The sequence below is a fragment of the Equus caballus genome, chromosome 20 (assembly GCF_041296265.1).
Source record: "Equus caballus isolate H_3958 breed thoroughbred chromosome 20, TB-T2T, whole genome shotgun sequence".
Taxonomy (NCBI): domain Eukaryota; kingdom Metazoa; phylum Chordata; class Mammalia; order Perissodactyla; family Equidae; genus Equus; species Equus caballus.
Window position 1 is genome coordinate 65864103 of NC_091703.1, and position 27607 is coordinate 65891709.

Consider the following 27607-nt stretch of genomic DNA (forward strand, 5'->3'; position numbering starts at 1 on the left):
AGCAGAGTTCGGGTCAAGACGACCCTCAGCTCAAAGTCATCTGCTGGATTTCTTCAAGGAGAAAGACACGTACACCAGAAAGCTTGCTGACATCAGGCAGCGTCTTGGGGAAACCACCACCCTCCTCCAGGATGGGTGCTGGACAGGGCAACAGTAAAAATAATTAGAAGCTCCCATTTGCTGAGCATCCCAATTTTACTTACTTATTAATATCCCCCCTATTCCAAAGAGAGGATTTAAGGGTGTAAAGCATTCCAGGTAATAAAGACGTCAGTGTTCTGGGCTTCTCCAAATCTGAAATTACTATTTTTATAGTCCATCCCTTTTCCAATAAATTAATCACCATTGCTTGTGCTAGCTCATACTAACTTATATGATGATTTTTTTTTGGTATAACAGAGCACAGAAGAGAGTTAGTCCTGAGACTGTCGTCTTCCCAAACGCCTGCTTGCAAGGATGGTGCTTGGCAGGCACATGGGAACTTGGCTTTTGAAACAGTCCCCACACTGATACGGTTCTTTGCCTGCCTGGGGCACTGAACACTTGATTTCCTTCTTGGAATCTGAAATATTGATGGGCAGAGGGTGTCTATATGACCAGCCCCCCAGAAAAACCCTGAGCCCTGATTCTTATATGGGTTTCCCTGGGCATTTTTGCTGCTGGACGGAGGGTGTGCTGCATGTGGCTCCCCATGGGCGGGAGAGCACGGGAAGCCACACATGGATTCCTGCAGACCCTTCCCCACGTCTTTCTCCCACACTGATCAGCTACGTGTCCTGACTGTCGCTGTAATAAACCTGGGCCACAAGTACAACTGTGTGCTGAGCACAGTGAGTCCTAGTAAATCACCAAACATGCGGGTGGTCTCGGGGACCCTGGAGAGAATAAAATGCACTTTTTAAAATGTAAAATTTGATACATGTTGACATACGTATACAACCACGAGACCATCAGCACTGTGACGAGAATGGACATATCCATCACCCCCTGTGCCTTTTAACCCCTCCCTCCACCTCTCCACATGCCCTGTCCCCAGGCAGCTACTCATCTCCCTCCTGTCACTATACATTGGTTTGCATTTCCTAGAATTTTACATGAATGGATTCCTACAGTATACATTCTGCTATTTTTTTTAAATTTGGCTTCTATCACGAACATAACTATATGGGGATTCGTTCATGCTGTAACATGTATCAATGGTTCATTCCTTTATATTGCTGAGTAGTATTCTATCATATGGATGGACTGCAGGTTTTTCTTTTTTATTCATTCTCCTGTTGATGGACATTTGGGTTGTTTCAAGCTTCTGGCAATTACAGATGAAGCTGCTGTGAACATTGTGTACAAGTCTATGTGAACTTCATTTTTTTGATAAATACCTCCGAGTGGAATGGCTGGACCATATGGTAGGTGTACATTTAATTTTTTAAGAAACTGCCAAATTATTTTCCAAAGTGGTTGGGCCATTTTCCATTCCCACCAGCGGTGTGTGAGCATTCTACTTCCTCCCATCCTCACCAGCACTAGGTGTGCTCAGTCTTTAATTTTAGCCATTCTAAAAGGTACGAATAGTGTCTGGTTGTGGTTTCAGTTTGCATTTTTCTAATGACTAATGAGGTTGCATATCTTTTCATGTGCTTATTTGCCATCTGTATCTCTTTTTCAGTGAAATATCTGTGCAAATATTTTGCCTATGTTAAAATTATTTCCTTACTATTGAGTTTTGAGGGTTATTTATATATCCCACATACAAATCCTTTCTCAGATATATGATTTATAAATATTTTCTCCCAGTCTGTGGCTCATCTTTTCATGCTCATCATAGTATTTTTTCAAGCGCTTAATGTTGATGAAGGCCAAGCCACCAGCTGGTTCTTTCATGGATTGTGCTCCTGGTGTTGTGTCTAAGACTTCTCTGCTGCCAACTCAAGGTCACAAGCGTTTTCCTTTCTAGAAGTATCACAGTTGTAGGTTTTACACTTAGGTTGTGATCTATTTTGAGTTAATCTGTGTGTATAGTATGAGGACTGATTGAAGTCCTCTTCCCTTTGTTTTTGCATACAGATATCCAGTTGTTCCAATGATATCTAATTGTCCCAAAGCAACCCAACTGCCTTTGCACCTTTGTCAAAAATCAGTGGCTATGTATGAGTGAGTGTATTTCTGGACTTTCCAGTCTGATCCACTGGTCTGCCTGCTGATCTCCATGCTGACACCACACTGTCCTGATTTACTGGAGCTTTATAATAACTTTCGTAATCAGGTAGTCTTAGTCCTCCAACTTTGTTCTTTATCAAAGTCGTCTGGACTGTTCAAACTCCTTTTCATTTCCATTTGAGTTCCAGAGTCAGTCTGTCCGTTTCAGCGGACTCTGACTGGGATTGCGCTGAATCCACATGTCAGCTTGGTGAGAACGGACATCTTAACATTACTGAGTCTTCCGGCCCATGGACACGATCTCTCTCTTCAGTTGTTTAGAGCTGTAATTTCTCTTAACAGTGTTTCGGTGATTTAATTCTTGAATCAACATTAATGTTTCATGCTTTTGTGTCCTAGGTCTTCCATATAGGTGGGAAAAAAGCCCCAGAAAATTCACTAAAATTTTCACAAAAATACAGCTCCCTCCCCAACTCACTCCACTTTCAGATTCCTGTTCCCTCACTCACTGCAGAAAGAGAAAACATTTCAATTTCCTTATCTTATATATCAAAATTACTAAGAAACCAAGTTAAATCTAATTTATATGTTTTTCTTAAAATAACAGAATGGCCTTATAACTATAAGGCACTAAAAATAGTATTCTTTTTTTTAAATATTTTCTTAAGATACCTATGATTTTTCAGCTCCTAACTTGCTTTTGCCCAGAGCTTTAAATTTTCAAATCTGTGCAAGCCTAGGAAGCAGACTCCATCTCAGACTCTCCTGTCCTCTTGAGAGAACACAGCTGTGCCCTGCACACAGCAGCTGCCAAAAAGTTCTTGATAAGTGTGTAAGCCCCAGGTAGAAATGTGGGCCACATGTAACAGGCCATCCGTGTGTGCCTGTGCCGTGCAAGGGACAGCTCACAATCAAAGAGGAAGACAGACAATAAAAGAACGGAAGGCAAAAATGTTCTGAAAATAGGAAAAGAGAAATGGCCATGGAAGAGAATAATAAGCCATAACTGCGGGACCTCTAGTAAGGAGGAGTTAAACATGGCCAAGGGAGTTTTGTGGCAGACTTTTCGCTTAAGCTGTGTAGGATTTTGCCCACAGACTACAGAGTGGCCTGGGCTTCAAGGTGACGAGACGAATCAAAAAGCAAAACTTCACATTTCTGGGCCAGTTTCATGCTAGAAAATGTAAGTTTCACTTAGCACACTCCAGATTTCTGAGAGCAGCTCAGAGTTGCCACTTGCTCACGTCTTATGTTTTCCAAGGGTCAGGCGTGCAAGGTGAAGTGATGACTGTTTGAACGCAGGGATGTGGCAGGCTTACGTTTCCAGGTACGCTAAATTTTAAAAAGTTTGTCATTTAAATAGCTTAAAACTTCGGAAAGATCCTGATGCCCTTGCCACATACGCTGCTCTGAGATTCAGCGTGGAACCTTCGTCACGGAGTTAGACACACAGCCCCTGGGCACACGATCGCTGCAGCACACAGAGCGTGCAGACGTTTCAAAGGAAAGTAGCACAGCTGTTTACAGAACTTCTTCATTTCACCCCCGGGGTCTCTCCTTTGTTCTGTGTCCTTTTCACTCAAGCTATGCTCTTTAAGGATTCCTTGGCAGCCAAGTTCTTTTCTGAGAGGGGGAAACTGTAACAAGGACTGTTCCTATTAAAAGTAAAAGCACTTTCATATAACTAAAAGATCGTCAGTATTTAAGAGTTTTGTTACTTTCTTAACACAAAATAGCAGTTACATAACAGGCACAACTTCAGGTGCCTGGTGGGAGCTCCAATCTAAAACTGAGGAATGAAGCACTGGAAATTAGGAAAAAGAGGAAGCAATTCACAGATTTATAAGAGTTATACTACAAACAGGTCTGATCCCCAAAGGCATTCTCTTCCCGTTTATTTATTCAATTTCAAAGTCACATTCTGCCATTTATTCCTCCCACCATGACCCACAATTAAACGGACAGGACTTGCATAGCAATGCTAACAAGCCAAAACCCCAGGCAGAGTAATTGCCAGAGACCCAATGGCCACAAAGGACACAGGAGAGGATTCGGTACATGTCCACACCCCTCCAGGCTAAATGCTGCCGAAACCTTCCCAGGACAGGTGGAGCTTGTGGTCTTCATCTTCTCCAGGAAAGGAGGGAGGCAGGTAACAACTGTGCGCTCCCGTGTCTTACCAACAACCAGCTCCTGTTTCTTTAGCCAACTCCTCTTTCCTCAGCTGTAAGCTGCATCCTTTTGGTCCCTCCCTGGGAGATGGCTAGCAGCCAGCTCCGGAGACTGGAGCCCTTGAAAGGATCACACGAGGGTGATCGTCAGAATGCCCTTAGAGGAAAACAGAAGCAGCTAAACAAATGTCTTCAGCTCCCTTTGAGACACACCACTAGGTGAAATCTTGTTTTATTTTTTCCAAAGAGAAATGAAAAAATTCTTGATCTTCTGAAATGTCAGATGCTATAGGTAATCTCAAGGAATAGAATTACAATAAAGAATGTTACACTCTGTATCCTGCTTTTAAACTAATAATTTCAGTGGCAAAAAAAAAAAAAAAAAAGACCCAAAACCAAAACCCACCCCAAATCCATCAGGATCCAATGAACTAAGGACACAAAGGGAAGAGCAGTGCCAATAAGACGAAGGAACGCAGAAGTGATGGCCTGGAGCCAAGGGTCCTTTCCAACGTCCTTGTCCATAAACATCTGAAATTCTCCAACACGGAGTCTACATTTCTACGATCCTACACACTTGTAAATTTTCTTTGGAACAAGTTTGGAAATTAACAGCATGTCTGCTCTTTCTCTTTCCTGCGTCCGCCCCCTAATGATTTCACCATCCTTTCCTCCTAATTGTCACTTGGCTCAGTGCTATTCACTCCACACAGTGTCCTTCGCATGACTTTCTATTTCCCTGGCTCTTTTTTTGCCTGTTTTGATTTCCATACAGCACCACTCCCACGGCATGAACTTCTGAGGTGCAAAAGCTAATTACTTAAAGGAGCTAAGAATTCCAGAAGGCAGAAATGTTCCTACTTTTATATTCTCAACCCTTCTCCTATGTCACTGGGTAGAAGATCGAGTCTAACATTTCCTCCATCTCTCCTGTATTTTTCCACTAAATATCCCTCACGGACCTACTGTGTGTCCAGTGCTGGGCTAGCCCCAGAGCAAGGCAGACAAAGTCCTTGCCTACAGAGCCAAAATTCTAGGAAAATAAAAGCAATGGCACATCTACCTGCAAAATTCATCACTTGAGTTTGACGCTGACAGGGCTGGAAGGGAAGCAGGTGGTACAAGGAGAGCGAGCACAATGCAGAGAAGCTGACTGTTTGGGACCTGCTGGGGCTCCTCAAGGTCATCAGCACAAGCTAAGCCTAAAGCAGCAGCAGCATTAACCACTGTGGACAGGAAGACCAAAAACCAAAAACCTGCCAGGAAGGAGGGAACTCAAGTGCTACAGGCCCTTGACAGGGCGTCCCACTGCATTCCTTAATTAAAAAGATCTATTTCAGATGGTGGATGTTAGAGTGAGAACTTACAGATAAGCAAAATAGAAGGCTAGAATGATCCATGTGGTTATGGATTAGAGCTGGAGACAGCAGTATGAATTCACATTTACCCTAATATAGAGATGGTCATATATAGATACATTGATAGATATGTGTATCTCTCCTTGCTCTGTCAGCTGAGGGGGGCTAGAAGCAATGACACCCCAGCAGCAATGAGCCCACCTAGCACCCAGATCTTGGTTTCTGATACCATGCTCTAATAAAAGGAAGCAGAGCTACCTGGAGAAGTAGCTGATTCTAGGGCTGGGGCAGAAAATATACAAGATGATCCTGGGGTATCTTTAGAGCCAGAAAGTAAGGAAATGCGCACAGAAAGAAAAACCCACAAATTGATGGAGGCACACAGAAGACCCACAGGAGTCGACTGAAAGACCTCCCAATGGCCAAAGCTGGAAGAATTTGAGCAACAGAATGAAGCAGTATTGGGTCACAATCCAAAGTATAAAGTAAATGCTGAAAACAAATACAAGCTAAGGTATATAAATAAATGATTGAATAAAAAAGCATATGGGGAACAGACAAATCCCCCATACAGAAGAATTCCAAATAATTATGTGAGGCGGGGGCTGTAACTTCACAGGGAAGAAACCAGTAAGCCCTCCCTTAGCTAGGTGATCAAGGCCAACATCAACAGTGACGAGTCATGTTGACAGCATGTACCCTTGACATGAAGTGCTGAGACTGGAACTTGACCTCTGTGGTCTTTTTAAATACCCTTCTCTAATAAGAGGAACCCCAGCTTCTTGGAGAAATGACTGATTCTAGCACTGGGATGGGAAAAATACAAGATGAGCCTAAAGCATCTTGTAATGCCAGAGACTAAGGAGGTATTTAAAAATGCAAACACAACCCCAAATAAACCCACATTGATGGGGTCATGTGAAAAGCACACAGCCAACTGAAAGAGCTCCCAGTGGCCAGAGCCGGAACAAGCTGAGCTATAAGATAATATTGACAGTATGTACCCTTGACATGATGTGATGAAAATGCAACTTTACCCCTGTGATCTTCTCCCAAACCCACAACTACATTCTAATCATGAGAAAAATCTCAGAAAGTTCCAATAGAGGGGCCTGTTACAATATACCTAACCAGTACTCCTCAAAACTGTCAAGATCATCAAAAACAAAGAGAACCTGTCACAGCCAAGGGGAACCTCTGGAGACAAGACAACTGAATGTAATGTGGTACCCAGAACAGGATCTTGGAACAGAAAAAGCACACTGGTAAAAACCAAGGACATCTGAATAAAGAACAGACTTTAGTTTGCATTGATTCATTAATTGTAACACAGGTACCATACTCATATGGGGTGTTAATAATACGGAAACTGGGTGTGGGGTATTTGGGAACTTTCTAGCAGCTTCTCAGTTTTTCTGTAAAGCTAAAACTGTTCTAAAAATAAAGTCTATTGTAAAAAAGAAATCTCTTTCAAAAGTCCCTGAGGCGATCATCCTTCTTGAGTCACCCTGTCTGGTATGATGCAGACTTATTCTCTGGCCCGGGGTCAATTTTTCACTCGCTTTCTATACTCTTCTTTATTGTGCACACCAGAGGTCACAAGCTGGAGCATTTGGCCATATGTGGCCCTAAAGGCAAGTCTGGTCTGGCCTGCACAGAGCTTGTGTCTTAAATTGAGACCTGTTAAAATCCAAAGGTTTCTGGCCTCTCTGAAAATTTGGCAAACTGTGCTAGATCCCATGATGGCAGCAGTGGCATTGAAAGGCCACTTTCCGCAGGGCCAACCCTCCCCTGTTCACCATGGTTCCCCACCATTCCCATCACAGCCCCAAATCTCAGTCTACAGGTCAGTCACCGTTCCTGACCAGCTTGTGCTGTCACAGGAGAGAGTCTTCTCTCCAAAGCAGGAGGCTCAGAAACAAAGCAAACGGGCCGTGTATGTCAAGTGTGGAAATCAGTAAACAGAAACCTCATTAAAATGGAGTTGGGAGGCCAAACAGGGACACTCTGACACCCCACCTTGACAGCAGAGCCCAACAGAAAGAAGAAAGACTTCCTCTTCTTGACCAGCAAGAAGCTCAGCCAAGGAGAGACTGTCACAACTCAGCCACTGAGAAGCGACAGCATATGGAACTCTCAGTTCTTCCAATGGACTCTTCGTTTACAATAACCCCCCAACTTCCTTTTCCCCTCTATAAAGATTTTCTCCTCCCCTTGCTGCTCCAGACTTGCATGGGGCTCCCCATGGTTGCAGACCCCAAACTGCAATTCTTTGAAGATCCCAAATAAACTCACTTTTGCTGGAGAAATAACTGGCTGTTTAAGGACAACACAAGAAAACAGGGAGGCAACACTGTTGTATGTATGGAAATGAGGAACATTCCAGTATATTTAATATGCAAAGTATGTGTCTAAAACACACCATTAGAAATAATAAGAACTGTGAGAAATATATGGGGAAGGAACATAATTAAAAATCTTAATAAATGAAAATAAACCAGGTTAAAGTTTTAGTCCTTTAAGTTTTAATACAAATAAGGTCATAATACTTACACATGGCCAGCTTCACTTAATTATGTTACTTGCTCGAAGGCATATGAATGTGTGAATCCTGGACTGTCTGGGAGGAGCTAGCCTCAGCTCTGCTTATTATAAAGTGAGAGTAATCAAGACAGTGTGGCATCAGTGTAAAGATAGACAGATAAATGGAAAAGATTAGAGAGCTCAGAAATAGTTCTTCCCACAAATGGCTGGTTGATCTTTTTTACTAAGATGCCAAGGCAATTCAATGGGAGAAAGGATAGTCTTTTTAACACATAGTGCTGAAACAAATGGACATCTATGTTAAAAAAAAAGAAAGAAAGAAAAAGAACTTTGATCCTTATACCTCACAATACTCATAAAAATTAACTCAAAATAGAATCATGGACCTAGACACATAAACTAGTTATAAAATCTGTAGAAGAAAATATAGAAGAAAGTCTTTGAGGTCTTAGGGTAGGCAAAGATTCCTTACATAGGACCTTAAAATATGAACCCTAAAAAATTTCACAAATTGGACTTAAAATTAAAATTTTCTACTCTCCAAAAGATACTGTTAGAAATTTTAAAGCAACTCACAGACTGGGAGAAAATATCTCAATACATATATCTTACAAAAGACAAATTCAGAATACACAGAATTCTTACAGCTCAATAAAAAAGGCTAAAGTATGATTGGCATTAACCATGCTGGACAATTAAAATATGGCCAAAAGATTTGAACAGACGTTTCATCAAAGAAAAATGAATGAGCAATTAGAACTTGCAAAGATGTTCTATATCATCAGTGATTATGGAAATCAAAACCACAATAAGATACCTTCACACCCCTTTAGAATGGCTAAAATTGAAAGACTGACAATACTAAGTGTTGATGAAGATGTGGACTAATTAGGTCTCATACATCCCTGGTGGGAGTACAAAATGGTACAACCACTTTGGAAAACAATTTGGCAGTTTGTTGTAAAATTAAAAAATATACTTATCATATGACCAAGCAATTTTCTAGGTATTTACCCAAGAGAAACGAAAGCATAGGTACACACAAAAACTTGTAGCTGAATGTCCACAGCAGCTTTACTCTGGAAACAGCCCTAATGTGAACCATCTTGGGAACAGATTAAACAAACAGTGATCTATCCACACAATTGATTACTACTCAGCCATACAGAGTAATGAACTATTGATATTCACGACAGCATGAATGAATCTCAAAAACATAATGCTGAGCGAAAGAAACAAAGGGCTACATATTGTATTAGTCCCTCATGTGAAATTCTAGAATAGATCAACAAATCGGTAGTGACAGAAAGCAAAGTAGAGGCCACGGGTGGTAAAAACCAACTGCAGATGTTTATAAGGTGATAATTACAAGGCTGCAAGTGTTTGCCAAAACGCAGCAAACTCTACACTTAAAACAAGACATTTTATTATAGGTAAGTTATACCTCAATAAATCTGATTTAAGATAAAAACAAAATATTAGGAGGTTTCAATACGATCTCGTGAGTAAAAGCCCTGGAAATATTAACAACCCAGTAGCAATAAATACAACCTAACACTCAGATTTGGTTTGCAAATACCATTCTCCATTAAAAGCAATCAGAGCTCCTTGGAGAAGTGGCTGATTCCAGGGCTGGCCAGAGAAAGTATCAGATGAGTCTAGAATGTTTTGTGCCAAAAAAGCAAAGACATGCTCATAGATAAACAAGGACATGTGCCAGAAAGACAGAAGCTGGTCTGAAGCATTGCGGCCAATCTCTGAACAATTTGAGCATCAAAAAGAATGACACTCATAGATCAAAACACAGTGGGGAGAAAGGGAGCCCCAAGCCTGTGGTTATAGATTGGGGGGTGGGGGTGTGAGAGGGAAGCTGTTCTTTAGGAAGAAGGCCAGCTGGCAAATGTAGAAGAAATGATCCAGTAAGGAAATCACCATTTGGTCTCCCCGGTGCAATAATGAATTGAAGCAAGAATCACTACCGGATGCTGGAACCCTTGGGTAAACATTGCTGGGAAACAAGATATTCACAGTCTCAGAGTATCAATCTATGGGTTACTTATTAATTACACACTGTCTCAGAGTATCAATCTATGGGTTACTTATTAATTACACACTGTCTCAGAGTATCAATCTATGGGTCATTAGTTACACACCATCTCAGAGTATCAACCTATGGGTTTCCTAGTAATTACAAAAGAAAAATGTGCCTTTACAATGGAGAACTTGGCGGTCACTACCTTGATCAAGTGGTCAAGCTTGGCCTCACCATCCGTAAGATGACCTGACAATATGTGCCATCTCACTGGATGCAGGAGAGGAAGACATAATCATCTACCTGGTGTCCTTGCTAAAGAGGTTTGGCCTGAAGGTATTTATGTGGAAACAGATGACTGTCATGGAGACTAAAGAGCCAAATGCAATTTGTGTGTGTGTGAGTGCGTGCGTGCGTGTGTGTGTGTGTGTGTGTACTTATCCTAGCCAAATTTACAAACTATTTAAACTTCTATTTTCCTCCAGGCTTCTAGGAAAGTAGCACTGTTGCAGAAAAGAACTCCTGCCTAAGAGCATAACGCTACTGTGACAATATTGGACACGGACAAGAGAAAAGGGTTACTACTTGGAGGTCCCCCTACCCTACATGAGCCCATCCTCTCTCCTGCCATCAGTGTTAAAACACACGCCTTCTGGAAAATTCAAATAAGCCCCATCTATTTTACTATCCCTTGTACAGCTCTATATACTTTAGTAAAATTCGATGTTTACTGAAATTATGAACATAATTAACAATTGCCAATACCACATTCATCTTCATTTGGATATCAAAAAGGAAAACTTTACATAAAATCAAATGTGTAGTTAGGCTTGCAGAAAACTTCTGCATATTAGCTTGTTAACACATTCTAACATATTAAGCTGTTGCTGCCCTTTAAAATGTGCCCCTTTTGCTATACATTCCCCAAAATGTCTCAGGAGAGCAGAGGGCATATTAACTCATCTCTGTGGCAGCGTGTCCAGCACGTAAAAGGAAGTGTGTCCAAGTGTACAGTTCACTTGGCATGGGCATCTGGAGCTCTAACCAACGTACAATGGCTGGTCTCGTTAGTCCACTGGTCTTTCCATGCAATAGGCAGACTTACATACCAAGAAGTAATCCAGACTTCAATAAAGCTGCAAACTAATACCACTGACGTGAAAGCATTAAAAAAATGAATATGGTCTCAGAATATGTCTTCTGGTGCTGTGTGTGTGTGTGTGTGTGCATATGTGAGTGTGGGTGTGCGCAGAGGGGGGATACTGAGGAGTCAGGCCCAGGGGCTGGGGGCACTGGTCCTCTCCATGTAAGATTCACATTTACTGGACCTAATGCACAAGAAGTTGGGAACTTTTAATTTTGGTGGAGTCTTTGACTAAATAGTCTCTTGGAGTAGCAGGATTGGAGTTTTAATTTTTTTTCACCTATTAATAAATCACTAGAGTGCTATGGTGATCAATACAGCAAAGCATCTCATGGTAAATTCTAATTTCCCAAATAAATAGAGCATTATGAGAATTCCAACTTGAAAATAAAAGCTCCACAGTCAGAAGCAGTGGATTAGATTTATTGCTCAGGGCAATAAAAATACATCTTTAAATCATGGTACAGCATGGAAAAGTAGAAAAAAATCTATTCCATAATGGCACTTATATACATTTAAAATACTGCACACAAAACATGATACATTTCACACGGAGACACAGAAACGAAATAATCCGCAGCATGCATGTTAGAATAGATGCCTGACGGTAAGGACAAAGGCAACAAGAAGGGAGGGAGCTTGCATAGGACGATGTCGATGGTAGGTTAGGATGCGGAAGCACGATCAACTCCACCTCTGTACCTGAAATCTGAGAGAAAGAAAAACACTTTTCAGGCTCTCCTGATGGGAAATATACTCAGAATATGTGACAAATGAATAAAAGAGGAACAGGGAGGGAACCCTCTAAGATTATAGAAGTAATTAAACACTCTCAGAAAATACTAAAAAGGAAGAATTTGATAGAACTTTCCTGGGCAGTAAGTAGACTCTTTGTAGCCTCAGCAAATGGTTACTTTACAAAGTTATCACGACCAACCTTTACTTGGTTTACCTTCCCCTCAAAGTAAAGATGCAGGTGGTACTTGAAAGAAAACCTAATTCAGAAAAGTCCAATTCATAAAAAATGCAGAGGCTGTTTACTCAGTATAAGATTCATGGCAGGAATTATTTAAATAAGGCTTTGTTTACAGGTTATTCTCCCAAGTCCTTACCTTGGGAGAAGAGTATAAGAAAAGCAAAATGGATTAAAAAAATGAGAACCAACTATATGCTATTTACAACAGACACACCTTAAATATAAGAACAGAGACAGGATAAAGTAAAAGGATGGAAAGAGATACACCAGACAGTCAGCATAGGAAAGCTACTGTGGTTACAGTAGCATCAGACAAAGTAGCTTTCAAGACAAAGAGATCACCAGAGGTGCTGAGGGACATCTCATAACAATAAAAGGTCACTTCATCAAGACAAAACAACAAATCTACAGGTGAATGCACCAAATAACATAGCTTCAAAATACATGAAGCAAAAAGTAGATAAATGTAAAAGGAAAAAGACTAATTCACAAGCACAGTCAGAAATTTTAACACAGCTCTCTTTGTACAAGATAGAGCAAGCACGCCAAATATCAGTACAGATTTAGGGAGTTTAAGCAGCACCCCACTAACTGATATGTACAGAACTCTAAACCTAACAACTGCAGAATAAACATTCTCTTTAGGTACACGTGGAACATGCACAAAAACCGGCCGTATGCTGGAAGATAAAGCAAACCTCAATACATTTCAACCAGTGAAACTAGATTATGTATTCAGACTGCAAAGAATTAAACTAGAAATCAGAACCACAGATAATTTAAAAAGCCATAAGTGTTCACAAATTAAGCAACATACTTTGAATTACTTAGTAAAATTATAGAAAAAGATACGAAAAAATAAATCAACAGAAATTAGAAAATACTTTGAAGTGAACATGAAAACACAGCGTCAACATTTATGGGATGCAGCTCAAACAGTGTGTTTAGCTTTCAGCATATATCAGAAAAAAGAAAAGTAGAAAAATCAAGGAGCTAAGTTTTTATCTCAATAAACCAAAAAAAGAAGAGAAAATTAAATCAAAAACAAAGAAGGAAGGCAATAAAAGAGCAAAATAAAACAAAAGAATTAATGAATTAGAGATAAAGCAAGTGAAAAGCTGGATCTGTGAGCCTGACCCCAGCACTCAAATCTCAACTCCACCACTAGTTAGCTGTGTGGTCTTGGGCAAGTTAGCAAGGCTCTCTGTGCTGTTCCCACATATGGAAATGGGTATAGTAACACTACGGTACCATAGGGTTGTTTTGAGGATTGAATGAGGTAACACAGGTACATAAATAAACACAGTATCAGTGTCTGCTGCCATCACTGCCACCACCATCACCATCACCACGTATTGCTCAGGGCAGAGATTCTCCGACCGTGGCTTAGACCATGGGACCTGTCACCAGGCAAACCCTTTCTCAGGTGATTAAGAAACAAGACACCTATCTTTCCAGGAAAAACTACACCATGTAAACGCTACACACTCAGGCCTGGAATAAGGGATGCTCTTCCTTCTGTGTTTCAGGATTTAGAAGTTTAGTCTCTCATGCATGTGGGATCATGAACATGAACAAAAGCCAAGTCATTTAAAATCATGCCTGGAAATGTCTCACCAGAGACCACCGTCCTAGGAACACAACCAGAAAACGGAGAATTACTTTATTTGTGTGTCCTTGTGAAATGCATAACACTTTGTGTGCAGTATTTTAAATGTACATAAATGGCTTTGTGGAACAGATTCCTCCCCCCCCTCCCATTTTTCTATGCTGTACCATATTTTTAAGATCTATTTATGTTGCTCTGTGTAGCCAAAGTTTCCCTCAGTCCTGGATTTTTTAGTTCTATTGGTAGTATATGATGATATTTTTCAGATATGGGAGAGAGACCAAAACTAAATTAATAAAACCTAACAGGTAGCATCAAAAAGAAAATAATTAACAATAAACCTAAGAAAGCAAAATATGTGTACAGTGAAAACTATAAAACATTGCTGAAAGAAGTTAAGGAAGACACCAATAAGTGGAATGGCATTCCATGTTCATGGATTTAAAGATTTAATACGGTCAGAATGAAACACTATCCAAAGCAATCTGCAAATTTAATGCAACCCCTATCAAAATCCCAATGACATCTTTTGCAGAAAGAGAAAAACATCCATCCTAAAATTCATATGAAATCTCAAGGGACCGCAGACAGCCCAAACAATCTTAAAAAAGAACCAAGTTGGAGGACTCACACTTCCTCACTCTAAAACTTACTGCAAAGCAACAGGAATCAAAGCAGTGTGGTGTTGGCATAAAGACAAACATATAGGCCAATGAACAGGACAGAGAGCCCAGAAATAAACCCTCATGTACGTAGTCAAATGATTTTCAACAAGGGTGCCAAGACCATCTAATGGGGAAAGGACAGTCTTTTCAACAAATGGTGCTGGGAAAATAGGACATCCACATGCAAAAGAATGAAGTTGAAACCTCACCTAATACTACGTACAAAAATTAATTCAAAAGGGACCCACCTTAATTACTAAACATAAGAGCTAATTATGCAACTATTAAAAGGGGAAAAGTTTCATGACATTGAATTTGGCAACGTTTCCTTGGATACGACACCAAAACCAGAAGCAACAAGAAAAAAATAATTGAACTTCATCAAAATTAAAAACTTTAGGGCATCAGAGGACACTATCAACAGAATAAAAAGGCAGCCCTCAGAATGGGAGAAAATATTTGCAAATCACATATCTGATTCATGATTAATATCCAGAATATATGAAGAACTCTTAACACTCAACAAAAACAAATAACTCAATTTGAAAATGGGCAAAGGACATGAATAGACATTTCCACAAAAATATATACAAACGACCAACAGGTACATGAAAAGATGCTCAACATCACTAATCATTAGGGAAATGCAAATCAAAACCACAATAAGATACCACTTCACACTATTATCAAAACCAGAAAATAACGAGTGTTGGAGAGGATGTGGCACAACTGAAACCCTTGTGCTCTGTTGGTGGGAATATAAAATGGTACAGCCACTGTGGAAAACAGTATGGTGGTTACCCCCAAAATTAAACATAGAACTACCCCATGACCCAGCAACTCCACTTCTGTATATACACACATATAAGAATTGAAAGCAGAAACTCAACAGATATTTGTACACCCACGTTCACAACGTTCAGCAGCATTCACAACAGCCAAACCGTGGAAACAATCCAAGTATCCTTCACCAGGCGAAAGGTAAAATGTGGAATATACATACAATGGAATATTATTCAGCCTTAAAAAGAAAGAAATTTTAATACATGATACCATGTAGCTAAACCTTGAAGACATTATGACAAGATCCAACATCCATTTATGATAAAAACTCTCAATAAAATGAGGATAGAAGGAAAGTACCTCAACATAATAAGGCCACATATGACAAACCCACAGCCAACACCATACTCAATGGGGAAAAACTGAAAGCCATCCCTCTGAAAACAGGAACAAGACAAGGGTGCCCACTCTCACCACTCTTATTTAACATAGTACTGGAGGTTTTGGCCAGAGAAATTAGGCAGGAAAAAGAAATATATGGAATCCAAATACACAATCAAGAAGTGAAACTCTCACTGTCTGCAGATGACATGATCTTATATATAGAAAACCCTAAAAAATCCATCACAAAGCTTCTAGAAGTAATCAACAACTAGAGCAAAGTGGCAGGGTACAAAGTCAACTTACAAAAATCAGTTGCATTTCTGTACTCTAACAACCAGCTAACAGAAAGAGAACTCAATAATACAATCCCTTGGGGCCGGCCCAGTGGCACAGCGGTTAAGCGCGCGTGTCCCACTTCGGCAGCCTGGGGTTCGCCAGTTTGGATCCCGGGTGCGGACATGACACCTCTTGGCAAGCCATGCTGTGGGAGGCGTCCCACTTATAAAGTAGAAGAAGATGGGCACGGATGTTAGCTCAGGGCCAGTCTTCCTCAGAAAAAAGAGGAGGATTGGCAACAGTTAACTCAGGGCTAATCTTCATCAAAAAAAAAAAAAAAAAAAAGAATACAATCCCATTTATAATCACAACAAAAAGAATAAAATATCTAGGAATAAATCTAACCAAGGAGGTGAAAGACCTCTACAATGAAAACTGTAAGACATTATTGAAAGAAGTCGATGATGACATACAGAAATGGAAAAATATTCTATGCACATGGATTGGAAGAATAAATATAGTTAAAATGTCCCTACTACCCAAAGCAATCTACAGACTCAACGCAATCCCAATCAGAATCCCAATGACATTCTTCATGGAAACAGAACAAATAATCTTAAAATTCATATGGGGCAACAAAAGACCCTGAATAGCCAGAGCAATCCTGAGGAAAAATGAACAAAGCTTGAGGCATCACAATCCCCGACTTCAAAATATACTACAAAGCTATAGTAATCAAAACAGCATGGTACCGATACAAAAACAGGCACACAGATCAATGGAACAGAACGAAAGCCCAGAAATAAAACCACACACTTACTGAGAGCTAATCTTCAACAAAGGAGCTAAGAACATAAAATGGAGAAAGGAAAGTCTCTTTAATAAATGGTGTTGGGAAAACTGGACAGCCTCCTACAAAAGAATGAAAGTAGACCATTATCTTTCACCATACATAAAAATTAACTCAAAATGGATCAATGACTTGAAGGTAAGACATGAAACCACAAAGCTCCTAAAAGAAAATAGAGGCAGTAGACTCTTTGACATCAGTTTTAGAATACCATGTCTACTTGGACAAGGGAAACAAAAGAAAAGATAAACAAGTGGAATTTCATCAGACTAAAGAGCTTCTGCAAGGCAAAGGAAACTATGAACAAAATGAAAAGACAACCCACCAACTGGGAGAAAAATATTTGCAAATCATATATCTGACAAGGGGTTAATCTCCAAAACATATAAAGAACTCACATAACTCAACAACAAAAAGACAAACAAATCAAAAAATGGGCAAAGGATCTGAACAGACATTTTTCCAAAGAAGATATACAGATGGCCAATAGGCACATGAAATGATGTTCAACATCACTAATCATCAGGGAATGCAAATCAAAACTACACTGAGATATCACTTTACACTCATTAGAATGGCTATAATCACCAAGACAAAAAATAACAAATGTTGGAGAGGATGTGGAGAAAAGGGAACCCTCATCCACTGCTGGTGGGAATGCAAACTGGTACAGCCACTATGGAAAACAGTATGGAGATTTCTCAAAAAATTAAAAATAGAAATACCATACCACCTAGCTACCCCACTACCAGGTATTTATCTAAAGAACTTGAAATCAACAATCCAAAGAGACTTATGCATCCCCTGTTCATTGCAGCATTATTTACAATAGCCGAGATGTGGAAGCAACCCAAGTACCCATCAACCAATGATTGGATAAAGAAGATGTGGAATATATACACAATGGAATACTACTCAGCCATAAAAAGACAAAATTGTCCCATTTGCAACAACATGGATGGACCCTGAGGGTGTTATGTTAAGCGAAATAAGCCAGACAGAAAAAGACAAATATTGCATGATTTCACTCATATGAGGAAGATAAACCAACACGTGGACAAAGAGAACAGTTTAGTGGTTACCAGAGGGGAAGGGGGTTGGGGGGTGGGCATAAGGGGAAAGGGGCACATATATATGGTGACTGAGAAATAATAATGTACAACTGAAATTTCACAATATTATAAACTATTATGACCTCAATAAAATTAAAAAGAAAATTATCAGGTATGTGCAATGGATTATCTTAGTTCATATCTGTAAATTGGAAATCTATTCTAAACCTACTTACTTATCACCTACCTATCTATCTATCTGTGGGCAGATACAACAATTTTATGTTTTGGGGAGAGATTTTGAAAACCATGCAAAACTTAAATTTCACATTTCAACAGCACCATAAATCAAATATACAATAATGTGTTAACTTGTACAGACTGAGCAAATATTCCATCAGAGTCCAAAATATTTGAATAGACACATCTGAGCATTATTGAATCCGGTAACAAAAAAAGCTCTAAATACCACCTGGAATAGTTAATAAATAAGACCGCTCACTTTGGGTGTTCTATTTTACTTTTGTAGTATGCCTTAAAGCAATTACTATTCCATTACTGTTCACACAAGAGAAAACTTACCAGCTTGTAATTTAGAGGCAAGTGGAGCAGACAGAAGAAAATGGAGTCGCCCCAGAGGGTCTCCAAGAAGCAGCGGACAACAGTCTAAATGTGAAAAGACACACAGCCACTGCACCAAACCACAACCCGGCCGTCTCCAGGTCTGTTCACGAGAAAGACTAATCAGAGAAAAGTAGCTGGAGGGCAAAGAATGATGGAAAAAGACAACAGGAAGGGGCAGAAGGGAGAACGTCTTTTAAACCCAAACCAGTTATTTCTGGTCCATTAAAATATCAAAATCCCAAATGAAAACCGCTTGTCTCCAAAGAAAATTCTGTAAAAATTAGTCATAACTCAAGTACTGTACACCCAGGGAGAGTAAAAACATTTGTAGCTCTAACATCGACAGCCTCAGAAAATGGGCTGTAGTTTTCTATATACATTTTTACAGAATTCTCACATTTTATTAGACCTATGGCATGACTATTAATATGCTTTTAGATGGAGAGAAATAAAATACAAGGGGCACATTTCAGGTCAAATAGTCTCTTTGTACTATACCTAAGAGAATCTTCTAGGTTTCTTTGCTTTGAAAAGACAATCACCCTACAGAAGCACCTGCATCTCTTGTCTCCTTGCAGGAAACACACATAGACTTCACGACCCAGGGAGAGAAGTGCCAAGCATTGTAGATTTGAGTTCCCTTTGGATTGTGGCTCCAATAAGCTGCATGTAAAGGGGGAGCATATAAATGATATAAGCGCTTCAGAAAAGGAGCCACAGAATTAACCCTCGTTCCCTCCACCTGCCCGGAGCACAGACAGCTCAACAGCACCAACCACAAAACCCAGACACAGGGCCTCTTTAGTCCACTCCTTGCCAGAGACATCATCGAGATGCAGTCTCATTAACCCAGTGGGCCCCTTAAGTGTCTTAGAGTCAGCCTGTCTTCCAGTCTTACCTCATTAAAGTTTTTTTCTTCTTCCTTGAAAAGTGCTACTTTTTAACCTTTCAATTCAATTGATTTCCTAGGTGAAAGCAACTTCACCTGAAAGGCAGCAGCTTTACACTCAGGAAAGCTTGGAAGGTTTTCTAACAAAGAACGGAAACCTGATCAATAGTGTTATTGAAAATATGACTAGTTACAGACTCGCATTTATCTGCAGTTGTGGCTTTTCCTAAAGCAGTTTAAATCCTCTGCAAATAAGCTTTTCCGGAGAGCTGGATGGATAGGGTGCGCTGGCAGGCAGGCTCACCCGTGTGCCACAGGGCGAGACCGCACCCAGGCCGCAGGAAGAGCAGGAGGAGCCCTGGAGATCCTGAGCCTGAACCCCGCCCACCTCCTTTTCAAAGGCGGGGTCTGCAGGTGCCACCCCCATCGACCTCCATTTGCAGGAGGATGTGGCTGTGAAGCAGGACTGTTCAACGCAAATATTTCTCTCTGGTGGCACAGCTCGGGTGAAAGGGGAGGCTGAAAATTAGTCAGCTGTACGGGAGAAGAAAGCGCCATTCCAGTTACCAGGGAGGGATAACTGAACAGGGACCGCCTGTTGCACCTCTAATTTAATTTGGAGACCTTTCATCTTTACCTTCCTTCCTATGCCGCCAGTGCTCAGGGAGCTAATTTGTACCTGGTTCATTTTCCTCTTTTATCTCATCTACTTAACATCAACCATGGAAATCAGATGCACTACGATCAAAAGATGAAGCCTGACTTGGGACATTTGTGTGTGTGTTTGAGGAAGATTGGCCCTCAGCTAACATCTGTGCCAGTCTTCCTCTGTTTTATTTGTGGGACACTGCCACAGCATGGCTTGATGAGCAGTGTGTAGCTCTGTGCCCAGGATCCAAACCCAGGAACCCCAGCTGACAAAGCGGAATCTTTGAACTTAACCACTATGCCCCCGGCCGGCCCCAGGACATTCTTTCCTTAAGTACTGAGAATTACTTAAGAACTAATGTGTGTGTGTGTGTGCACAATGCAAAGAGACCTATGCCTCGGCCCTACAGCATCTTCCCTTCCCCCAGGAGCTGCAGTTTTCAGATGGTTTTTCTGGTCCTATCTTTTCTCCAAGAGAGCAATGTCTGGACTGTAATCCACATGGAATCATCAATCCTAGACTGGGTGTAGGGTAGACCATCCCATCAAAGCACAAGACTAAGAATGCATAAATTCAACTATCTGACGTTTTAGAGAGTTCAGTACTGCTTTCTATGAAAACACTGCTTGCTAAGGAAAAGAATGTGTTGTAAAAAATGGAATGTATCAACGTGTATGCTGGTGACAGACGCCTACTCTGTCAAAAACACTCATGTGGGGAGGAGGAATGGTGGTGGAGAAAGGGACTAGTCATAAAATTACTGTCTGGGAAGAACCTCTAGGAACTACAGAATTTAAATTCTAAGTGTACCATGCATATTATGATTTTAAAAACTTCCTTCTGTTCTGTATTTTATATACTCCGCACGCCTCTCTAAAAGAGTTGCATATGCTCTTAAGTTTACTTTAGTGTCTTCAAAGTTTTGCAAGTTTTTCCCTTCCTAGTTTCCTTTTGGCCAATAGTATTTCTTCTCACCCTCTCTTCTTTCTTTCATCTTCTTTCTCTTTCTTTTTCCCCCTATGGACCAATGAAAAAACCTGGCCGAATGGTTAAAGTTCCACATCCTGGCTTCGGCACCTGTGTTTGCCCGTTGGGATGCTGGGCATGGACCTACTCCACTCGGCAGGCATGCTGTGGAGACGACCCACATAAAAGTAGAGGAAGGTTGGCACAGATGTTAGCTCAGGGCAAATCTTCCTCACTGAAAAAAAAGAAAAAGAAAAAACCTACTGGATGCTTCTCTTGCTGCTTAACATCCACTACCGCCAAGCCTTCCTTTCAGTTTGGGAAGCACTGAAGACAGACACTGTTCTGACCGTTTCACTGCCCATAGTGCCCGCTCCCCCATGCCTCTAACACAGCACCCCAACAGGCTGGCGGCGGGGAACGCACTGAAACCACACCCCCTCACGGCCCACGCCGCGGAAAGGTTAGCTAACAACGACGTCATTACTTCACTCTCACGGAGGCACATTTTCACAGGTAAGGCAGCTTCCAAGTTGCAGAAGAAAGAAACTTTGAGGTTTAAAATTATGGTGTACTGAAACGCAAAGGTCCTTCCTTCAGAATACAAACCACATCTTTCGGGTGAAGAGCACATAAGCAGGATCAAAATAAAAGCCCAACTTAAATAAACCAGAGGACGTCTCTAATCTTGACACCTATAATCTCTAATAACAAAGACCATACCACACAACGTCAAGCTTACTCGAAAACAGGGAAGGAAAGCCCCATAGGGTGAAAGTATGAAGAAGGAAAGATGGAGAGCAATTACTGGTCCTTTTACACACAAAGAAGGAGGCGGTGAATGCGTACGAAGGGGCGACTGCCCTTAAGAAATGGATTTTTAAAAGCCACGTAGGCAGGAAAATTAAACTGTTAGGGTACAGAGAACCTCGGCCCTGAGTTAAGAAAGCCACATGGATATTCGGATGCAGGTGTGGGGTCTATATGATTACTAGACGCACAGGCCGCCCACTTTACTGGGGGGCGGGGTCTTGGAGGCAGGAGGCCCGGGAATTTGGGGTAGAGGAAGGCGACCGTCGCACGGGATGTGAAAGAATCCAACACTTTTTTTAAGGTCTACTTGTGTACGAGGAAGAAGAAAACTGACAAAACCATGCAACTCAGTATCGTTTGCAGGAAACACAGACTGCAAAATAGCAGCCTCAAGAAACACCACCGGCCCCCCTCTCCGCCGGTCTGGGCACGCGAGGGAGGAGCGCTCCTCAGCGGCCGGGCCGCCGGCAAGCACCGGGGCGAGCGCCGGGGCAGGAGAGGCCCGGGAGAGGTCCGGAAAAGGAACCGGCAGTCCGGGGGATGCCTCGGGCTGCGAAGAGACACACCCACCGGGCCGCACAGCCCAACTCATTTGCCAGAGGGTTTCCTTGCACAAGAGGTCATCTTCGGAGTCAGAAAGGGCCTTTGCAGGGTGGGGGAAGAGGGAGGGAAGACCCCCAGGAAGTCGGTGTTGTCACTACTACCCATTTCCGTGCCAGGGGGCTGGACGAGAGAAAGGTCTCTGGGCTGATTCTGAGTCACCACCTGCATCTTCCTCCCCATGCGGCTCTGGACTCAGTCACACCTGTGCAGGGTCCCCCGCTCTCCCGAGCTCGCCTGGCCGCCGCCCCTCCACCTCTGGGCTCCACCCTCACAGTCACTCCTCACCCTGCGCTGTCCCTCGGCCCGACCTCGGGGCCCGGGGGCAGCACAGCCTCGGCCAGCCTCACTCCCTCGGGCCACAGGGGTCCTCTCGCCCGCCCTCCATCCCCGGGGCAGCGGGGGCTACGGGAGCCCCGAGGAGCTCCTCCCGGCGTCCCGGCGAGGCCCCTCCCGCCCCGCGGCGGGCGGCGCTACCTCCTGGAAGAGCTCCAGACTGTAGGTGTTGTCGTCGTCGGCGAAGAAGAGCACGCCGGGCTGCGCGCGCTGGTGCCGGTGCCGCTGGCGCAGCCAGGCCAGGCCGGCGTTGCGCTGCTCCGTGGCGCGCGGCAGCCCGGGCCGCTTGTAGCGCCGCGGCGTGGGCACGTGCAGGTGCGTGCAGGGCAGCCCGGCGCGCGCCAGGAAGCGGCTCACCAGCTCGCTGCGCGCCGCCGCGTCCTCCACCAGGATCCAGTGCAGCTGCGCCACCTGGCGAAAGGTGTTGGCCAGGCGCGTCAGCTCTGCCTTCTGCACCGGGCGGCTGTAGGTGGGCGTGATGGCATAGATGGTGGGCAGGGGCGGCGCGCGCGGCGGCCCGGACTCGTTGCGCCGCTCGGAGCCGCGCCCCGGGCCGCCCCTGCGGAGCGGGGGTCGGGCGCCCCCGCGGCCCCCAGCGTAGGGAGAGAAGTAGGGGCGCGGGGTGAGCGGGAGCGCGGGCCTGCGCGTGTCCACGTCGAGCATGATGATGACGATCAGGATCCAGGGCAGCAGGATGAAGAAGCGGCTGAACAGCACGGACTTCATGGCGCGCTCCCCGCCGGTTTCTCGGACGTCCTAGGAGGAGCGAGCCGGGGACCCAGCTTGCAGCTTGGACGGCTCAGGAAGCGGCGGCCGGCGCGCTCTCCATGGGGTCGGGGTCGGGGCGCTGCCGGGCCGGGCGCCGGGCTCGGGGGCTCCGCGCAGGTGCCGAGGAGCGGGGGCCACGGGGCGGGTCGGCGGCAAGCGGACTCGGTGCAGCGCGCGCTGCGGGCCCGGAGTGGAGCCGACCCCAGGAAGGCGGAGATGCCCGCGCTCTTCCCGAGGACTGCGAGCCGGTGCGGGTCCCGCGGCGCTGCGGGCGCTGTGCTCAGCCGTGGGCCCCGATGCGCTCTCTGGGGCACCTTCGAGGGCAGGAGGCAGGCGCCCAGGGCTCCTTGGTCACGTCCTAGCGGGAGCGGTGAGTCCCGGGAGGGGACCCCGGGGCGCTGGTGCCAGCTCTGAGCGCGCGCCGCAGCCAAGCCTGCGCTCCGTCCTGCTCCTCTCAGAGCCGCTCCCGCTCCGGCAGCGATCCCAAAGCCGGGAAGAAAGAAGGAGCGAGGGGCGGGGGCGCTGCAGACTCCAGCGTGCTCCCAGCCCCCCCGAGGGAGACCGCGGCGCGGCTGCGGGCGGGAGGGGAAAGGAGGGGGCCGCACGGCCGGGGAGGCGGGCAGGGGGCCCCGCGGGGAGGCGCGACCTCCGAGAGGGGGTGCTCGTCCGCTGAGGTCCGCGCGCGCAGCTTTCTCAAATGCTGCCCGGTCTTTGGAGATCCGCCAGGAAAGCTCATTCCCGGGCGGAAAACTCGGGAGCCTGGGGTTGGGGTGCGAGGAGGTGGGAGGGGCCGGGACACCCCTCTGGAGCCCGGCGCGGGGTGGGCCGAGCGGCGGCCGCAGAGCGGGGTCCCCGAAAGGTCCAAGTCGGTGGAGCCGGGGACGAGGGGCCGCGCTCGGGGCTCGGCCTGCGAGATGCGCATGAGAAGGACTCGCTCCGTGCGATTGCTGCCCGGCTGCAGTGTGACCATTGGGGAAATTCCTGCAACTCCAGCCGAGCACATTTAACTTATTTTTCTCAGTAATTTGGAGGCACAGCCCCTCGGAGTCCGCGCCATCGGCATTATTCCGTCTGACCCTCCCAACGACCCTTTCTAGGAGGCCTGGCAGGTGGCATCACTTTCATTTTCTAGACGAGGAAGCCGAGGCTCAGAGTTTAAAGTGAGTTCCTCGAGGTCAGTGGCAAGCGGCCAAGTGGACACAGGACGCGGGTCCCCGCGCGGCGGGGGAATCACTCGGACACGGCTGGACCGCGCGGGGCTGCGCTCCCGGGGCGTGCGCACGGCTCACAGCGTCCGAGGACAGCGTCCGCCAGGCACGAGCACACGGCTGGCGCCCAGTGCGGACTCTTCTATGGGGCGCCTCTGCCGCCAGGCCCCGGGGTCTGTAAAGCACGCGGAGGAGGCAGGGGCCGCGCGCACGCTCGGTCCCGGGAGGCGCGGGCAGAGCCGCGGGAAAGCCTCCCCCCAGCCGGCGGCAGTGATTTCCGAGCCCGTTTCCTGGGCTGGCTGTCCTGCTCAGGCTTGCCTTCTGAGGGCGGGCGATGGCGAGCTGGGGGCTGGGGGTGCCCTCGGCCGTTCCGACCCCGAGCCCCCCCCACCCCCGGCCCCCGTTGGTCGGTCTGTGAAGGTCCCTGCCTTCCCGCCGAGTCTGAAAGCTGAGAGAGACGTGTGTAGATGTGATGCGCCGCCCCCCCCCCCCCGGCGGGGCCAGCCGTGGGTCCCCACCTCCCTGGGTCACCCAGAACGCACACTTCAAACGCGGCAGGTTAGCGCATCCCCACCGCAGGAAACGGCGAACCCGTGCCACGCGCTGCTGTTCTCGGCCAGCCTGGTGGGCCTCGACCCTCTCACAGCCTCGGGCAAACGTGCGCCCGTCCGGCCGGGTCTGCGCCCGCGGACATCGCAGTGGGCGTCTTGCGGGAGGGAGGTCAGCGCAGGCTTTTCTTAAATCCTAGAAAGCGCCACACACGCCCGCCCGGCCCGACGAGATCACTGAAGGCTCCTAAGTCCTCTTGGAGTTTTTGATGTGCGTAGTTGGAGAGCGGAGCCCTGTGGGTTAGCTGGGTAAATCCCAGGTGGTTACCAAATTGTATTAAAAAGCATCCCCTCAGGGCGGCCTGGTGGCGCAGCGGTTAAGTGCGCACGTTCCGCTTCTCGGTGGAGCAGGTTGCTGGTTCGGATCCCTGGTGCGGACATGGCACCTCTTGGCTAACCCATGCTGTGGCAGGCGTCCCACATATAAAGTGGAGGAAGATGGGCATGGAATTTCGCTCAGGGACAGTCTTCCTCAGCAAAAAATAGGAGGATTGGCAGTAGTTAGCTCAGGGCTAATCTTCCTCAAAAAAATAAAAAATAAAAAGCATCGCCTCGTTAGTAGGGAACTCTTGGTTATTCTCACTTTACCATAAAACCTATTTCTTAATTGCTTCTTCTCCAGCAACCGGGGCTATTGAGTGATGACACACTTTCAAAATCAATCATATTTTGGGATTTGAGATATTAACGGGTGCCCAGAATTCACACGTGTCGTATAACACAACACTTAGGCAGCACCTCCGCATCAAGGAGGTCATGTCATCCTTTCTGTTATCCTTGGTCAGACTTTGCCTCCAGGTTTACCTCAATCAGCCTTCTGTTCGGGGCATCGTGGTTCTCCGAGGCAGGCAGACCTGGGTTTGAATCCCATCCAGGCTGCTTCAGCAACGTTAGAAAGTCGGTGAGTCTGTCAAAGCATCCGTCTCCTCGTCTAGAAAATGGAGTTAGTAGTACATACTCCCTGGGAATGTTGTAAGGATCAAATAGGATAAGTTAGGTAAGGTATTTTGCAGAGGAGCTGGCATTATGCAGGCAGTCAATAAATGTTATTTACATACAGATAACACTTCCTCAAAATAAGATCTTAACCCAGGAGGTCTTGCAGGATCGTCATCACACAGGAACATAAAATAAAATCCGTTCTAGACAGGACTGACAACCCTCTAAATAAGGCCCCACCTGTCGGGGAGGCATTAGTGTGTGTGGTAAAGTCTTCTCAATTTGGGGTAGGGAGAGGCAGAAAGAGGAAATCAATTTACACCCAATACAAGGTGCAGCTTGTCTCGCAATAAGGATGACATGTTTCCAAGTGACATTTATTTCAAAGACTGGATATGCCATATTGTTTCACATTCATTAACTCAAAAATGTGACCCACATCTTTTATGATCAAATCTGAGTAAAGATACAGAGATACAAAAATTACTAAGAATGTCCACTTGAAGCAGCAAACTCGGGTAAGTCACTTTTGTGTGTGTGTGTGTGTGTGTGAGGAAGGATGTCCCTGAGCTGACATCTGTGCCAATCTTCCTCTGTTCTGTATGTGGGTCAGCGTCACAGCCTGGCTGGATGAGCTGTGTGCAGGTTCACGCTCGGGATCCCAACCCATGAACCCCGGGCCCCGGAAGCCTGGAGCAGGAACCTAACTGTGCCATCAACCAGCCCCAGGGTAAATCACTTTTACATGCAAAAATACATCATAGTTATAAAATATTTAGAGAGTTTATCAGGCACTGGGATAGAAACACCTTCTTTAAATGGAAGCTTGGAGAAAATGTGACTCGTATGAATCATAATCACTGGGTAGCCACAGTACTTTTCCATATAGTTTATGATTCTTACATAGAACAATTTAAACTTGACCTGTGGTTGATAATGAAGGTTGGTGTAAGTCACTGGAGAAATTAAAATGATTAGCCAGCTTCAGAGCTTCTCTACATCCTCTCAGTGTTTGTTTTCATTTAATCTCTCTAATCATTTGTGTAACGAGATGAGCATGGCTTCATCTGTGCTAGTGAAGCCTTAGATTGCTGGCATCAGCCACTGCATTTCAGCATTCAGTTGTTCTCAAATAAACAAAGGTAAAAACATCTCATCTGCAGAATTAACAAAAAGGTATTATCTAATCACTAAATGTTTGCTTTT

At 44.7% G+C, this 27607-nt stretch overlaps 1 protein-coding gene across 4 annotated transcripts in view; it reads right to left on the bottom strand.

Annotated features, from left to right (window-relative positions):
• Positions 1 to 23737, bottom strand: part of B3GAT2 (beta-1,3-glucuronyltransferase 2) — a 55458-nt gene extending 31721 nt beyond the window's left edge. For 3 of the 4 annotated variants that reach the window (XR_002802350.2, XR_011430094.1, XM_070245778.1), the window contains exon 1: positions 23020 to 23737. Coding sequence is in view for 2 of the 4 variants with exons in the window: in XM_070245778.1 (XP_070101879.1) it covers positions 23020 to 23604 (585 nt within the window). In the remaining 2 variants the exon portion in view is untranslated. The remainder of the gene's footprint in view (positions 1 to 23019) is intronic. The other variant, XM_023625157.2, reaches the window with a different exon arrangement.
• Positions 23738 to 27607: the final 3870 nt, after the last annotated feature.